The following is a 17,316-nucleotide window of genomic DNA, read 5'->3' as shown; positions in this document are numbered from 1 at the left end:
CCTTTCTGGTGAGGCTCCTGTACAGCAGAGATTTCTGTGCATTTAACTGTTACCTTTGACAGATCCCTGAAGTTTCCTGGAAGAGTCAGGTCCAGTTCCTCTGATTCATAGTTTGTTAACACCCATGGAAACACAGGGTATTGGTTCAGATCATTGTATGTCCGTCCTAGTAGAGAAAAGAAAAAAGGGTGAAATGTGTATGCCCTAACTTCTTAAAAACAGTTTCTGTGTTTATTGTAAGGCAGTCATTGTATTTCAGGAGAAAAGACTTCTCTTATTGGTCAAGTCTCTGTTTAATTATGCTCTGATAACCATGTGTCCAAAGTGTCTTCTCTCAACAATTTCAACAAGAGCTTCACACAGGTGACACAACTGTCTGGTCCTCATACATGATCCCCTTCCCTTGGGATTAGCTTCCTTTATAAGCAGTTTTGGTAATGGAACTTAGTGCTATCCGGAGCATGTGAACAGAGGTGACTGTGTCACTTGTCAAGCCTGGTCCACTGAGACTTCCCACATGCAGAACCCTGCCAGCCAAGGACCTTGAAAGTGTCATGGAGGGTGCCAGGCTGTTGAACTGCATGTTTGAAGCTTATTATCAGACGATATTCTGCAATAAGGAAGGTAGATGTAAAAACGGCATTGTCAGTAAACATGCTATATTAAGCATTCATCAGGACTCAGTGGAGAGGATATAAATGAAGCTCAGTGGTGTAGAGCTTGCCTGGAATAAGGAAGGCCAAGGTTCTCTTCAGGCACTGAAAATCCATGGCAAGAATCTGCAAATGCAGGGAAGAGCTGTGATGGCAGGATGAAGTAAGGAGACAGGTGCCAAACATACTCCTTTCCCTGTAAGTTGATGGTTTTCTTTCTGTGCTATATTGTTGCACTTGGATGGGGAACTGTGGAACTGTTGGGCTTGTCTTCTTAGTTTCAAGAGCGGTTCAATATCTTCAGTAGGTCCAGAGCATAGTGGGAATGTGGAATCTTCACAGGAGCATACTGTCTACCCTGTTTAGCTAGGCAAAAGATGCTACTATATCTAAGTAATGATGTCCTAGCTGAGTGTGTGGTGGTACAGGCTTGTAATTCCAATCATCTAAGAGACTGGGCCAGAAGGATCTTGACTCTCAGGCAAGTCAAAGCCACATAGTGAGAACCTGCCTCAAACTGAGATGGGTTGGAAAGGAGATAGAAATTGAGTAAGCAAGACAAATCATGGCTAACTGCTTCAGGTTAGGCAGGGAGACAGGACCCCTTCTAGGTTGTTTTGCTTTTTAAAAGCCTTTGTGCTTTGGCAGATATTCTCTGACCAGTAAGTGCTCTTGATGGAAAAAACACATTTGTGACAGAAACAGAATACAATGAGCCAAACTCTAAAGATGATAGATTTTACAATTACTTCTAAAATTTTAAAAATTATTATTTTATATATGCAGGTATTTTGGCTGCATGTATGTCTATGTACCATTTGTGTGCCTGGTGCCTATGGGAGGCCAAAGAAGACAAACACATCTGTTTCCCTGGGACTGGAATTATAGATTGTTATGAGCTGCCAGGTGGGTGGGTGTTAGGAATACAACCTAGATCCTCAGAAACAGCAACCAGTGCTTTTAATCACTGAGCCATCTCTTCAGTCCCTGTTAATAAATATTTTGCTACTATTTATTACTTGTACCTAAGGTTAAGTTTGTTAAAATAAATAAAAAGCCAATATACATTAACTCAGGATTTAAATATTCCTGTACATGAAGACAGTATAAGAAAAAGGACACATATTGAGGAAATCATCGTTTAATATAAATGTGTTTATAACAAAGGATATATTAGGCTATTTTCAGAAACATAAAGTAAAGAGAGCATCATTTTAAAAATACATACACACATACAAAATGAATGATGTTAAAGTCACAGCTCAGGACAATTTCCCTAACCCTGAATTTGTGTAATTTTTAATAATCCCTGGAAAGTTCCATGAAAACAAATAAGAAAACATTAGTAATATTTACATTACTATTGTCTCACAATATCATTTCAATTAAATAAATAAATCCAATAAGCTTTTTTTAAAAAATGTATGGCACTAACCCATTTTTGGTAAAATTTTCTGCTTCCGACATGCCACATGGACAGTCAATATATATTTTTGACTCGAATTTGGCACAAGGAAGAACAAGAATGATGAAGTGGTATTTTAGAGGTTTTCATACCTAAGTTTCAATGAATTAGCATTCTTTATTTTACTGCACATCTTCATGACATGAGAAAAAAAATAAGTGGATTAGGTCTCCCAAAGGGAAGTATTTCCAAAGTAATATCTGTTCATCTCTTGTCATCTAGCCTTCACTTGTTGGCTGTTTTCACTTATCTCTTGAGCACAGCTCACACGTATCACGTGTAACAAACACACTTGTGCTATCCTAGTAGGCTCTTGGCTTCTCTGGAGGTGGTAAGAGCCCACCATGTTACATGTTCTGCTAACTATCCTCTGAGGATGTATCTCAGAAGATGCATATTAATATTGGGAAGTCTTGACACTAATCTACTCAAACAATAAAAGTGAAGCACAGTAAATGAGATCTCAGAAACACTGGATATGTTTCTTCATTAAAAAAAAACCTTTTTAATTAAACCATCCAATTTAATGTTTTTATATGGCACTTTAGTTTTGAAGGTAAAGTGATCTAGAGACAGCTGACAAGGAAATTATAACTGCAATTCCTTGGTGAAAATGTTAATGACAGCAAAATATCGTTTAATGAGATGGCGGCGGCACCTGGATTAGCACGCTGTAAGAACGCTGTTCCTGTGTCGTTGGCGTCTTCACACTTTACAGACATTTTGTCATCTCTAGGTCATTAGAAAAGAATTTTTAATGATTTTTCTAGAAGCAAGCAGTTCAAGTTACATCTAATTAGATGACAATAATAAGCCCAACACATGCAGTAGCTAAATATATACGTAATTAACCAGGGAGCGCTTGTTCATCACAGAGCAGGAACCTGGGAAGTGCTAACCAGGAGAACACGGCTGGGCTTGGGAAGTTGGGCTGAATTCATTAGCTGATCATATGAAAAACAACTCAAAAGCCTTAAAGAAAAGAAAAATCTCTCAAGTCTAGCGAGATCGTTTACACAAAGCTATGTTAGCAATCACTGTGTTGTTTTGGTTGTTGTTTGTTTTAATGCAAGAAAACCAGCTCTGAATGTCTTTTCCTAGAGCTATCTCAGCAGTGTAAAGTGAGGCTTAGGTTGTATCTCTCAGAACACAATGAGCAGAAATCAGGTAAACTCTGGTAGCCAGAGGCCAAAACTGTACTTCTAGTTGAACTCTAAGTATCATTAAATTATTTCACCTAATCTACTATAATTTGACTTTTTAAAAAATATCTCAAGTATTTAAAAAATAATTAAATATTTTATGCCATAGTTTTAAGCTGGACTCCGATTCATTTTGAAAGCTGAGCCTTCAAGGAATTATTTAATTACATAAAGTTGGGCATGGAGATACATATTTGTAATCCTGGCACTTGGAGGATGTGGCAGGATGGTCAGGCCAGCCTAGAATATACAGAGACACGGTCCTAATAATACCTAGGGAGGCAGGAAAGGTCCTGCGAGAACTTACGTGTGCTGTAGGTTCCCAGTGGCATATCCCACGGGGCAAGAGCTGACAAAGCCACCAGGATGTCAGCTTTGACACAGCTACTTAGGTGCTACTTAATTCTTAATTAATACTTATACATTCTTAGTGAATATTTATTAAATTTGTAAATAGGACAAAGACTGAACACATTATTGGGCTTTAGGAATTATTATTATTATTATTTGTTGTTGTTGTTCTTTCAAGACAGGGTTTCTCTGTGGCTTTGGAGCCTGTCCTGGAACTTGATCTGTGGACCAGGCTGGCCTTGAACTCACAGAGATCTGCTTGTCTCTGCCTCCAGAGTGCTGGAATTAAATTTCATGCCCAGCTAGGAAATTTCTTTGAAAAGTTTTTTCATTTTTTTTTGAAAATTTGAACATTTGGCAACCTCTTTAGTATATATGTAACTGTGTGTATCTGTGTGTGCATACAGGATGTTTATCATAAGAGGACTGAAAAGTCCACTAAAGTAGTTGCTACATGTTTCTAGTCTCATTGCTTTCAGGCATCTAGAAATGAGAAAGGAAAACCAGCTAAGCCAAGCAGACATTTAGAAGTGGTCAACACAGAATGGGCCATGAGATGGTTTGTATGGTTCAGGGAAGCTAGTCAGAACAGACAATAAACCTGAGTGTGTACAACTGCAACAAAAATGTGAAAAATAGGAAATTTATGAAGCCACACTGACCTACTTTTATTAAAAGTATCAAACTTGAAAGGATCATTACATATTAGACTCCTGCCTCAGCCATTCATGTACTGGGATTACAAGCATGTGCCACACTTGGTTTCAAGTGTAACTTGTAGAGGAACTGCAAAGGTTATCTCTTATCTAGATTTAGAAGCATCCTGACCCAGTCAAAGTGGCTCTCAGAAAGCAGCAGGCATGATGTAGTTGCAGAGGGAGAATGCCACCGCTTTGGAATTTACTGACACTCATTCACTAAGGGCATCAGAAAGGACAGCAAAGAGCTCTGTAAAACAGCAGACCAGAGACTGTTCTGTGCACAGGATATAGCACATCGAACAGGAGAACCGCCATAAGAACACTTGCGGTCTAGGAACTGAACTGGAGGTGAACTGCTCATCCTGCTCCTCAGCTTTCTATATAACAGCTCCAAACGGGTGCCCACTCCAGGAAAAACACACTTATTTAACGAGAGACAAGGGATCTGTTATTCTTTCCCTCTACTCCAAGGAGAATTGCGCTCCAGGTTTTGTACGTGCTGGACACTAACTACATCTGCAGCAGAAACTGTCCTGCTTAATACAGACTTCAATAAAGAAGAAAGTCTTAACAGAATATAGCAAAACTGTTTGCAGACAAACATAAAAAACAGTATTATCCTCCAAACATCTGAAAATAATAATGTGAAAAAAATTTTAGTTAATAATCTGAAATACAGATGGTAAATTATACTTACAAAATAAAAAAATGAATGTAAAACTGAGTAAACACTTTTTATATCACATAAGAATGATTAAAATGGATTCATCTTTAAGTTTAAAAATAAGGGAAACAGGGCTGGGGTGATGGGTAAGAGCTCCTATTGCTCAAGCCTGAGGACCTGAGCTCAAGTCCCCAGAATCCACATGAGAAAGCTGGGGTGGGCGAATGTGCCTATGGGGGATGAAAGAGGAACTGGCTGGCAGTTTAATTTCAGTTTAGGCAAAAGACCCTTTCTCAAATCAGTAGTGTAGAGGGTGATACAGATGGATACCTTGTGTACATGCCTGCACAGACATCACATATACACACATAGAACAAGATAGAGAAATACAGCTTAGGAGCTTGCTAAAATTTTAACTGATTCTCTAGGAAAACAAATAAGATGACCCTACATTCTAAATTATTAAACACACGGGAAACTATCTCTGTCGTCAAAGACAAAATAAAATAGTAGAAGCAACAAACATTAACAGCAGCAGCATAAAAATATGACACAGAACCAAACATGCCAAGTGCCACGAAATATTACCATTATTACACATTCTTCTGAAGGGTTAAAACCTGTGAAAGAGGTAAAGTTGAAAAGTCCAGCTTCTGTCTACAGACACCCATGTCTAGGGTTCAGGCCCTCTTCTCTCTGGGACACACAGGTGGTTTGTTTAGGGTTTAGGCCCTCTTCTCTCTGGGACACACAGGTGACCTGCCCGGGGTTCAGGCCCTTTTCTCTCTGGGACAGGTCTCTTTGGTGGAATTTGTGTTTTGCTGTGAAGTCATGTGCTTACCTAAGAATGGCTCTCTGTAACTGTGAGTTGGGTGTCCATAGTTCAAACAGGAAGGAAAGTACTTTTAAAATGTGCCTATCCAGAACCCATACCACCCTTGTCCTGTTCTTTTTGGTAATATGGGTGGCATGTGCTCACATGGCACTCACACATGTGAGAGGCTATAGCTAATGCAGTCGGTTTCATGGATGTGGGAGGGGCTTATGGGTTTTGTTATGTCTAGGGTCCTGGGAACTAAGCAATAGTGCTGAGGGCTTTCTGCCAAGGAAATCGAGTTCTTTCCCTTTCAGTCATTTATGCTCATTTCATCTCTGTGTGCTAATGGTACAGTAACTTAATAGTATTATACAGTTAATTTACTTCATAGGGAGCAAATAGATTTATTTAAGATATAAGCATACTATATGTGAATACATATATTAACATGTATTTATGACTAAGAAAAAATATTTTAAATAACTTCATTTCTTTTTGTTGACCAACCACGTTCCAGTGCCTGTAGAAGCTACATGAACATTTATGTCTAGATTTAAATGAAGAACAGCAATGCAGTCACCTTTAAATACAGTGTTTCAGGGACTAGCACTACTGCATCCCCTGTGAGGAGTCACCAGCAGCAATCACAGGTACGACACAGGCATCGATACTGCTGCAGAGATTCATCTGCCAATGTAGGGCTTCACAGAGCCTGGTTCATAGACGCAAACTCTGCAAATCAGAAGGACTCAAGGCTCTTAAAGCTCAGCTTACATAACAAGAAGGAGGGACCAGGTCTCACCAACATCCACTGAGCCAGCCACAACCTCTGATCAGGAGGAAGAAAACAAGCCACTGTGTTCTCTTAATGGACAAGCACAGTAACCATGCTCATCAGTTAGGAAATATAATCTGGGTTTTTGGTCTTAATTGAGGACTTTAATAAAAAAACATGGTGTAAGACAATCATGACCTAATCCAGGTGACATTCATGCTAGGCAGGAGTCTCTTATTCTTTTGTATGGCTGCTTCTGCTAAGAATCACCAAGTAGTGAAATAATATTTCCCACTATTATTCTTAGTCTAGCAATAGTTTGTTGCCTCTAATAAACCTTCAGACAATGCTGCTAGCAAAGAAAATGGCAGAAGGAGAGCTAGGGGAAGCATCTAAGACCTTGATATCAGCTGCATAGCTCCAGATAGACTCAAGTGTGAACACACGATGTTTACCCTACTACTGCATCTGAGTTCCAAGGAAAACAAGACATCCATCAGGTTATATCACCTAGTACTCTGATGGTCTGAAAAATGAGGCTTCTTACCTGCTATGGTGTTGAGAAACATCAGATACTCAAAGTTGGAGATCTCCCTTCTTTGCCAGCGCTGAGTCATGTTGGAAGACTTGTAAAGCTGTCGAGGAGTGGCCAGTGATATCCTCCTATTAGTAAGCAGAGAGTCACAGTTGTCAAAAGCCCACTTACAACTAACGTTTCTGTTTGAGATCATTCAGTAATCTGTGGCTTGGCCTTCCTGGGTGGATTATAAAATATGTAGCTGTATGTAGAATCAGCTCTATTTTGAGACTCCCATTACAGAAAAGGACAAGTCTGGAAGCAGCTCTATCTGTGAAAATACAGTTACAAATGGCTAACTATAGTACACAGGAGCAAAAATTAAAAAACCTATGTTCAAAAATAAATTACGGTAGACTTTAAGCCACACAGCAAATCTACTGCATGAGAACAAACTAAGAGTTACACACGTGCCTGCCTCTCCTGCATGAGAACAAACTAAGAGTTACACACGTGCCTGCCTGCAAGCATCAGCCTCATATCTCAGTGGCAAGGTGCCTGTCACCGAACAAAAGAAGCACAAAGTGCACAGTCTTCACCTGCATGATTTATACTCACCCACTAATGTCAAAACAAAACAACAAGATGAAGTTGAAAAAATACACAAGTCCAGTGACATAAACATAGATTTGGGGAACAGATAAGCATTATTGTGTACTTGCAGGCTCAAAGTGTTTATCTGAAAATAGGGGAAACCTAGTATATTTATAAAAGTATGATAAAGCCACTTGGTTCCTGAAACTGCTAAAATTCATGTTACCCTCAGTGTTGCACTAATTTTTTCACAATGCTCCTTGGCCAAGAGAAACACCTAGCAGTTCTGTCCACTAAGCCATTAGGTTGAAACACTTACTCAGAACTCAGTGCATGGGTGTGGTTTGAGCATATCTACCAAAGGTTCATGAGCTGGGAGCTTGGTCTCCAGGATAGTGGTGTTGAAATGGTGGGATCTTCAAGAAGAGGGACCTTACGGAAGGTACTAGGTCATAGGCGTACTGTCTTCAGGAGGAATTAATGACGGTCTTATGGAGTGAGTAAGTTCTCAAGACAACAGGCTGCTACAATGTTTGGCTTCATCTTACATGACCATTTGGCTCTCTTGCCCCAAGGAGCCTTCCTCTCAGGCTGAGCAGATGAGGCCAGATCTTGTATGATCAGCCTCTGAAACTGTGAATTAAACAAATTGCTTTCTGGCTAAGTCAATATCTTAAAAACAAGTAGCTACTTGGAATCTAACACTGATGAAGAGACGTTGGGAGGTACTGTGAGTGGTTCTTTCTAAGTAGCTGCGGTTTCTGAAAGGGCAAGCACCTACTGAGCACTTCACAGTTTCTCAAGTACTGGAACCAAAGCTGATGCTAGCACCTTCACTTTTCTGCACCCAAACTAACTCCTCATAGAGGTATTATTTTTTGAACCTGGTAAATACTAAAACAAACCTCAGACTCCTCAAAGATGTATGGAAAGTAAGGGCTACCCACTGTTGAGATTGAGGAATGGAAGGCATCGGGAACATAGCAATGGTGATAGCTTAAGGCCATCAACTCGAAACAACCAGGATGTTTCCTTTGGATCCTGATGTCTGGATAGAAAACACAGGAGAACCGCGGTTAAAATCACATGTGAGATGTGAGTGTTTGCCAGTAATTGTTTTGTCCAGTGTGAAAAGACTATTTTATGGGGCCAACATGAGTCACCTTGATAGAAGATGAAAATGAGAAACAGAAAGGTGGGAGCAATGACAAGTTAGCTAAGGTTTCTTACTTGTAAATTAGGGTAAGAAGTCCATTATTTTCTAAAAAATGTGAGTGCTTTTAGATTTAAGGGAAATGATCTTGTCATAATTAAGACACAAATTGTCCCTCACATATGGGAGGTACTCAGTGAACCACACTGTAAATATTAATTAATCAGAGAGACATTCATGAGGCAATGCTATTGTCCTTTCGTCCTGAACTTTTGCTTATTAAGCAACAATCTGATTTGCAATGTGACCTCCTTGGTGAGCTTGCCTTGGTCTAGGCTAGGAGATGCTGAAGTCAGTTGTTTGGGGAAGGTAGCTGCCTTTGAATTTGAAAATGCTTTGTTGTTTAAAATTAACTGTGTGAAGGCTTTAGCTGAAAGTCCTGAGAGCTGACTTAATTTTGCATATACCAACAGAACCAGGTGTCAAGAAAGCAGAGTACAGATATCTGAAGTCTTTGTGATTCTGTCGGGACACACCAGAGAGCTTCTCTTTGGAAGAGCAAGGTATCACTCTTCCTTCTGACAATTCTCTAAAGCTCATCCTCCACAGCAGACACCTGCAGCCTAAGGGAGTGGGAAGTAGACGTGTGAACATCTACTTTCCCTATCTATGGACTCTCTCTGTGGGTATGTGCACACGTGCACACAAATACATACTACATGTACACATTCACAGCCTAAGAAGTGCCTTTACTTTGTCTCTGTACTTTACTTTTGAATGCCTTACAAAGATATGGTATCCCATCGTATGGTATGTGAGAACATCACTCATCTTGCTTAGTAGCATTCATTCTTTTAACTCCTGTATACTGGGTTCTTTCCAGATGGTAGGGACCTTATTATTGCCCAGCTTGTAGGTAGCAGGTCTAGGCCTACATGGAATTCTCCTTGCCTGTTTTGCTACTTCTAAGACTACAAGTCTCAGAAACATGCAAACTGAGCCTGTAAGAATACTGCTAGGAAGGTAAGAATGAGTGGAGACTCATTAAGGCGAAAACAAGACAAGAGACCAAAGGGGTGTTCTGAGACCATGGCTTTATCAAGTGACAGAAAAGGCAAATCTATTGAGTATTTATTCTTCTACTCCTAAAAGTAATCTTTCATAAGTCAAACAGAATTGATATCCATAATCGGTGAGGCAGATAGTAGGAGAGCTGCTGTTTGTTTTGAATGAATCACATCCAGACAGGTTCAAAAGCACCACAGAAAATCATACACGCCCCTCCTGAATCACAGTCACCGAGGAAGATGCTAGGGGGAAGAAGCTCACACTTACCCAGGAGAAAGACAGACCTATTTGTGTGTTCTTAACATTTATTTCTGGAAAAACTTCTTGAACTGGGGATTAAACGTACAGTCTGTGGCTCTCGGGAAGGAAGCAGTGACTACTGTGAGTCAACTTGGGGACAATCAATGAGAACAAGCCTTACAAACCTCTCTCATTGTTTTTGATAGAGTAAATGCATTTTTCTTTGACTTGAATTGTTTATACATGCTTCATTATCTACTAATGTCTTGGCTTAATCTTGTCATTCTCCTCACAAACATGCTGAGCATGCACACACATGCCCATGAATTGCTCTTGTACTGGAAGCTCAAAGAGAACAGGTCAGACAGAAAGCAAGGGAGCCCTAGAGAAGAGCACTTAGCATTTTTGCAATTATGCACTGAGCTGTTAGCTGCAAGTTGAAAGATTCATAAAACACAATGCCTATCTTCAGAATGTCTGGTATCTATTTCGGAAAGCAGGCAGAGATTGGCTTTTCCTCACAGCAGTGTCCTGTGAGGGACTTAACAGTTTGTAGTGCATAGTGCTGTCTTTATGCAGAGCACACCTCCACCAGCCTGTGGATATAATCCTCCTACTACTCAGGGAGGAGGTAGCAAGGAATCAAAGGTGTGTTTTCCAAAAACCCTAGAATGCAGAGGATCCTTGAGCCAAGTCAGCAAACACTCCAGCTATTTTAGAGGTGTAAGATGATCTCTTCTAGCCAAAGGAACTCATGATAAAGAATCTCAGAAACTTCTGAGAAATATGTTCCCTCTTAAAATACAAACATGTAAAGAGAAATCAGCTGTGTTTTCTCTCCACTAATGCTGTGAAGATGGGGTATCTGAGGCAGTCAGAGTCATTTTGTGACCATAAAACCAATCCAGATTGCTGATGTCACTGAATATCTGAACCAGGATCAGCAACAGCAGTGTCTTAACTTTGGAGTCTTTTTGTTATACACACACACACAAAGGGTGAAGAGAGAGAGAGAGAGAGAGAGAGAGAGAGAGAGAGAGAGAGAGACTACTTTTATTCAGGTACATTCATAAACCTAAGCATAGATGATATACATAATTAGTTTTCTGCTTAGATTAGTTAGATTAGTAACTTTTTTTTAGATTAGTAATGTTTAATAAAATAAATTTTTGAATAGTTCTTCAAAAATACTAAGGTGAAGGATTTAGGTAAAAGCTAAACTATAGGGCTGGAGAGATGGCTCAGCGGTTAAGAGCATTGCTTGCTATTCCAGAGGTCCTGAGTTCAATTCCCAGCAACCACATGGTGGCTCACAACCATCTGTAATGAGGTCTGGTGCCCTCTTCTGGCCTGTAGGCATATACACAGAATATAGTATACATAATAAATAAATAAATATTTAAAAAAAGCTAAACTATCCCATAATGAATAGTTTCCAAGATTATTTTATTACCCCAATAAACAACCATTTATATCTAGTATTCATAAAGCCATAATTTATATGCTATTCCAATGTACTTAATCACAAACACCACTAGAGGCTTTTGGTACACTAGTACTCTATGGCTTTAACTAGAAAGATTTCTTCTTTCTTCTTTTCTTTTCCTTCTTCTTTTCTTCCTCCTCCTTTGCTTTTTGTTTTGTTTTTCGAGATACGGTTTCTCAGTGTACCTGTCCTGAAACTCACTCTGTAGACCAGGTTGGCCTTGGACTCACAGAGATCTACCTTCCTCTGCCTCCCAGGTGCTGGGATTAAAGGCATGTGCCCACCACCTAGCAAAAAAAAAAATGTCTTCCTGGGGGCTGGAGATGGTTCAATAGTTAAGAGCACTGGCTGCTCTTCTAGAGGTTCTGAGTTCAATTCCCAGCAACCACATGGTGGCCCACAACCATCTTTAATAAGATCTGGCGCCCTCTTCTGGTGTGTGGTAACACATGGAGGCAGAATGTTGTATACATTAAAAAAAAAGAACATGCAATAATTTTTCTCCTCCTCCTCTTCCTCCTCCTCCTCCTCCTCCTCCTCTTCTTCTTCTTCAAAAAAGTCTTCCTTATAGGTTAACGATGACTGTAATGACTGCAGACATTGGGGACGTTTTAGTAAGTTTACCCTAGGCATTCTCTAATTCTCAGTGCAGCAGTTTCCATCATCTCCTTCCCTATAAATAACTTGAGAGAAAGAAAGGTCCTTGGTCTTAGAAATTACTATATATAAACAAACCATGGATAATGTGTAACATGATATAATTACCTGGCTTGTGGCAAACCATAACTGGTCCCCACTCCAACTCGAGGCAAGCTGTAGACAACTTTTTTAACTGTTGCTTGGTCAGGAAAATTAAACATCACAGAGGCTGCGGTAGAAGAAAAGAAGGTGCTTTAGCAAACCACAAGAGAGCTGCCCACTGAGGACACAGTACTGAACGAATACTGTGGCTTATCTGAAATGGCAAAGCGTTTTCACAGAAGAGGAGTCTTCTCTACAGCTTTGTCCACATGACACCAAAATGAACATCTTCAGACATATTTTGCTTTGGTGGTAGCACACAAGAGGACAACAACTAAACACTACTTTACATGCAAATGGGCAATATCAAGTGAGCACATTGTTCAGGCTCCTTCAGAGACTTACTTCTGTTTGCCATGAACACTTCCAAGGCTGTGTTCTGCAGAAGGTAGCGTCTCGAAAACACGGCTCGGATCTCACTGAACATCCATTTTCCATGAAGTCCCTCAGTGTATGCAAGAACCTAAGAGAAATGGGTTAAAAGGACAGTAACCAATAAAGAACTTAAGACTTGGAGAACACTTTGCATAGAGCGCCATATAAAATCCTAAAATCTTCTGTTTTCATGATATATCATGGTATTGTCAATCATCACAATTTCCACCTTTCAAAATTCTCCTGACTCAAGAGGAAACAAAAGAGTAAGAATAATTATACACTGAAAATGACCCTGTGGCTTAAACAGAAATTATCCTGTCTGTGACACACACTGTTGCTACCACCAAATATTCCTTCCTTTCACTTTCTCCCTTACTTCATGGAAGCCAGTTACCACTGCGTTTACTTTTTCCTGACTGGTCTGAGCAAGACTTTTCCAGTAACAGGTGAGATAGCAGATGTTCTTAAGTCTGTATGCTACATGCTATACGCTGTAACTGTTCAATTTCTCCCTAGTAACCTGTCAGCAGTCACAGACTGAAGGTCTATAACTGAGGGTAAAGACTGTGTATCAATACAACTTTATTTACAGTTAAGTGACTGAATTTAGAATAAGAATGGAATTTGGCTTGAGCCATGTCAAGAGTAATTATAACATTATTCCGTTTTCCCAAATTGCCTTGAAACTCTGGTAGGACATGTGACCTAGTGCTGGCTAATGAGAGCAGAGCTAATGGCACCTGAGGATGCTGTAGAAAGGCTGATGAGTCACAGGACCTTCTCCTGCCCTTCTTAGATGAACGGAGATGTAACAGCTGACACCCTAGCAGCTTGGGAGAACCATGAGGAACGCCAAGGAGGTGCACAGGTTGGCCCCACATTGGGCTGTTGGAACATGCAGAACATCCCACAGAAACCCAGTATCTAGACTGCCTACTCCACAGCACAAATCAGTTCACAGCTGATGGCGCTACATTTGCGGTGTATGCAGAGCACAGTCTGTTTGAATCGCCAGTGCTGCTGACATCTGAACTTTCCCCTCGCATCTGTACCGGCACTTATATTACTAAAAGTAGAGAGTAGTTCTTAAGTTTCATATACATTAGGCTTCTGTTGCTCTGAAAGTAAGCTATGAAGTTTTTTCACGGATCTTTTAAAAAAACTAAGGCTGTTTTACAGAGAAACACTGTCTTGAAAAAACAAACAACAACAACAAAACAAAACCAAAAACAGACACACAGAAAAACCCAAAACCAACCAACCAAACAAAAAAAACCCAAATGCAAAATAAGTGTTTCTAATTATGGTGGGTCTGTGTGTGTGTACACACATGTTACCGTGAGTATATATGGGAATACACATACGTGTAAAGGTCATAGAGATCAATGTTATCCTCAACTGCTCTTCACCTTACTCTTCTTTCTCTCTCTCTTTCTTTTCAAAAGTATTTTTTGTGTATGAGGATTTGCTTGCATATGTGTTTGTGTACCACCATAGCATGCCTGGTGCCTGTCAGTGTCAGAAGAATCAGTCAAATCACTTGAAGCTGGAGTTATAGACTGTTGTGAGCCACAACGTGGGTGCTGCCAATCGAACCCAAGTCCTCTCTAAGAGAGGTCAGTGCTCTCAACTGCTGAGCCATCTCTCAGTCTCTCCACCTTACATTTTGAGGCAGGGTTTCTCACTGAATCTGGAGCTTATCAATTCAGCTAATCTGACTGACCAGCAAGGTGATCCTCCTGTCTCCTACTGATTTAGCATTATGACTGTGGCAACATACCACCATGACCAGTTGGTTTTTTTTTTCTTCCTTATGCGGTTGCTATGAGGAGCCAAAGTTAGGATCTTGTGCTTGTGTGACAAGTACTTTATGATTGAGAGCTCTCCAGTCCCCCATTTCCAATTCTTAACTCAGTTTGAGTCTTCCTATGGCCAGAAGGTCTTCAGAGGTTATTACATGTATTTAAGTCCTGAGACACTCAGAATCAGCCAGACTCTTGCTAAATCTTGGTTCTGCTGTTTGCTAGCTTTCAGTCTTAGAAAAATTATCTGACTGCATCTGCCTTTTGTCTTCTGAACAGTGGTGAAAATAATACCCATTGCTGGTTAGTTTAAGGAGCAGCAAATATAGAGTAGAGGGACAGCTCTATGAAGTTGTTCTTACCACATGACAACTCCTCTCCACTTCTAAAGGCAAAACTTTCCATGCATTTTACAAAAACGGTTACTATGGTGACTCACTGCACTTCATATTTACACATTCTCAGGTAACTATAATCAGTTGCTGTTCTGAATTTCATACACTAGTATGTTTTTTCAGAATAAAGTAATGGAAAGAATACAAGATTACCAACATCTTCTGCATTTGTGAAGTGACAAATATCTTTTTTTTTAATTTTTTTTTAATTTATTTATTTATTAAGGATTTCTGCCTCGTCCCCACAACCGCTTCCCATTTCCCTCCCCCTCCCCCCGATCAAGTCCCCCTCCCTCATCTGCTCGAAGAGCAATCAGGGTTCCCTGACCTGTGGGAAGCCCAAGGACTGCCCACCTCTATCCAGGTCTCGTAAGGTGAGCATTCAAACTGCCTAGGCTCCCACAAAGCCAGTACGTGCAGTAGGATCAAAAACCCACTGCAATTGTTCTTGAATTCTCAGTATTCCTCATTGTCCGCTATGTTCAGCTAGTCCGGATTTATCCCATGCTTTTTCAGACCTAGACCAGCTGGCCTTGGTGAGATCCCAATAGAACATCCCCATTGTCTTAGTGTGTGGGTGCTCAAATCCAAATGGATTAAAGACCTCAATATCAGTCCGAACACACTGAACCTGATAGAAGAGAAAGTGGGAAGTACTCTACAGCAAATGGGCACAGGAGACCACTTCCTATGTATAACCCCAGCAGCACAGACACTAAGGGCATCATTGAATAAATGGGACTTCCTGAGGCTGAGAAGCTTCTGTAAAGCAAAGGACACTGTCACTAAGACAAATATCTTAAGACAAATAGTTGAAAAATATCTGCATATAATTATTTCACCAAGAAAAAATAATTAAGACCATTGAAATTCAGTCAAATGAGCAAAGCATGGTAATTTCTTGTGAACCTGTGCTGGGCGCTCATGTTAAAATCAGTATGCTATATTAGTGTGTGTGAGTGTACATTGTGTACATGCAGACACAGATATGTTTACACGCATGCCTGTCTGCAGAAACTGCTGTGTCAAGTAGGTAACTGGGAAAACAAGGTGGCCTGATTCTGTGGGTGTCCCATGTGAACTTACAAGTTCTGTCAGTAGGAATTTACCAGTCTCTTGAGTCTACCTTAATCCTCCACTACTTGCTCTATTAAAATGAATCTGTGCCCTTTAAATCTGTTCCCTCTGCTGGCTTGCATGATGACAAAGCCTATCAGAAGTACCAGAAGCCACAGAAGGGCTTGCTTCCTGTGCTGCATTCCTTTAGTAGTACCTGCTCTCAGTGCCAGACACTGAGGTACACAACAGTCAACTGCCCCCACTGCACAGGAGTCCCTAGGGACTTCTGACCCCAGCAGTTCTAGAGCAGCGTCTCTGGTGAGGACACACCAAGGACAGCTTTACCAACTCCTTGGAAAGAAATTAAAAAAAAAATGCTAGAGGACAGTGGTCCAGCAGAACTGTTGTGTGGTTGGCATTCAGGAAGCTACAGCATGGCAGAAGGGCCTTATCCTAGGCTTCTAAGGCAGCCCAAGCAAGATACTCCTTCTGCTTATATACAAAATTCCTATAGTTCTTAGAGTTTCTTTAGTTCTTATTAGCCATTCCCTTGCTGCTCTTCTTGTTTTAATTATAATTATTTATACTCCACTTCAGCCATGTAAACTGCTGTGTGGTTTCTCTCCCCTGCATGAATTCAAAAGATTCTTCAAAGACAGTGGGAAGGTCATAGTGTAAGACACTAGACAACACTGGGGAATTGTGTGGGGAAAGAGAAGGCTGTGCGTGCCGTGGTGGAGTGGTCAGATGGGATATTACTGGGGCATGTGATGAGGAGTTCAATCTATCGGTGTGCATTTCAGAAACGTAAAGGAAGATCAATTGATTATAAATGATCTTCCTTTACAGCATGTTTCTATAAAAGTCTGGGCGCCAAGCCCAGGTCTGAAATATGAACTGATACAATAAAGCTGTCTGTGTTTTATTTATACCTTTACTAGTTACATAATGTTATCTAACTTTTAGGATCTTCGATAGCAGTGCTTTAACTTGCTTTTCTTGTAGTTCAAGATATTCTTTGACAACATTCAAGTATTTTTATCAAAAGTTGAGGTTTGTGGTTTTGTTTTCTTTAACTCAGCTTTTCCGTATACTCTGGCTATGTTTCCCTGCTTCTGCAAATAAGTTAGTTCTGCAAACATTACAGAATCTAATCAAGAACTACTAACTACCTCATTTGGTTTCATTTTCTGAA

At 40.3% G+C, this 17,316-nt stretch overlaps 1 protein-coding gene across 7 annotated transcripts in view; it reads right to left on the bottom strand.

Moving 5' to 3' along the window:
* Positions 1 to 17,316, bottom strand: part of Nbea (neurobeachin) — a 494,166-nt gene that overhangs the window by 79,833 nt on the left and 397,017 nt on the right. For all 7 annotated transcript variants that reach the window (XM_041659254.1, XM_041659249.1, XM_041659252.1 and 4 more), the window contains 4 exons: positions 12,833 to 12,950; positions 12,452 to 12,554; positions 7,176 to 7,291; positions 54 to 166 (listed from right to left, as the gene is read on the bottom strand). In XM_041659254.1, coding sequence (XP_041515188.1) covers positions 54 to 166; positions 7,176 to 7,291; positions 12,452 to 12,554; positions 12,833 to 12,950 — 450 coding nt within the window. The remainder of the gene's footprint in view (positions 1 to 53; positions 167 to 7,175; positions 7,292 to 12,451; positions 12,555 to 12,832; positions 12,951 to 17,316) is intronic.

Source organism: Microtus oregoni, unplaced genomic scaffold, assembly GCF_018167655.1.
Source record: "Microtus oregoni isolate MIOR12 unplaced genomic scaffold, Mior012 000010F_ref0000083, whole genome shotgun sequence".
NCBI lineage: Eukaryota > Metazoa > Chordata > Mammalia > Rodentia > Cricetidae > Microtus > Microtus oregoni.
The sequence above is the reverse complement of the archived record's forward strand: the minus strand, read 5'-3'. Positions and strand labels throughout refer to the sequence as shown.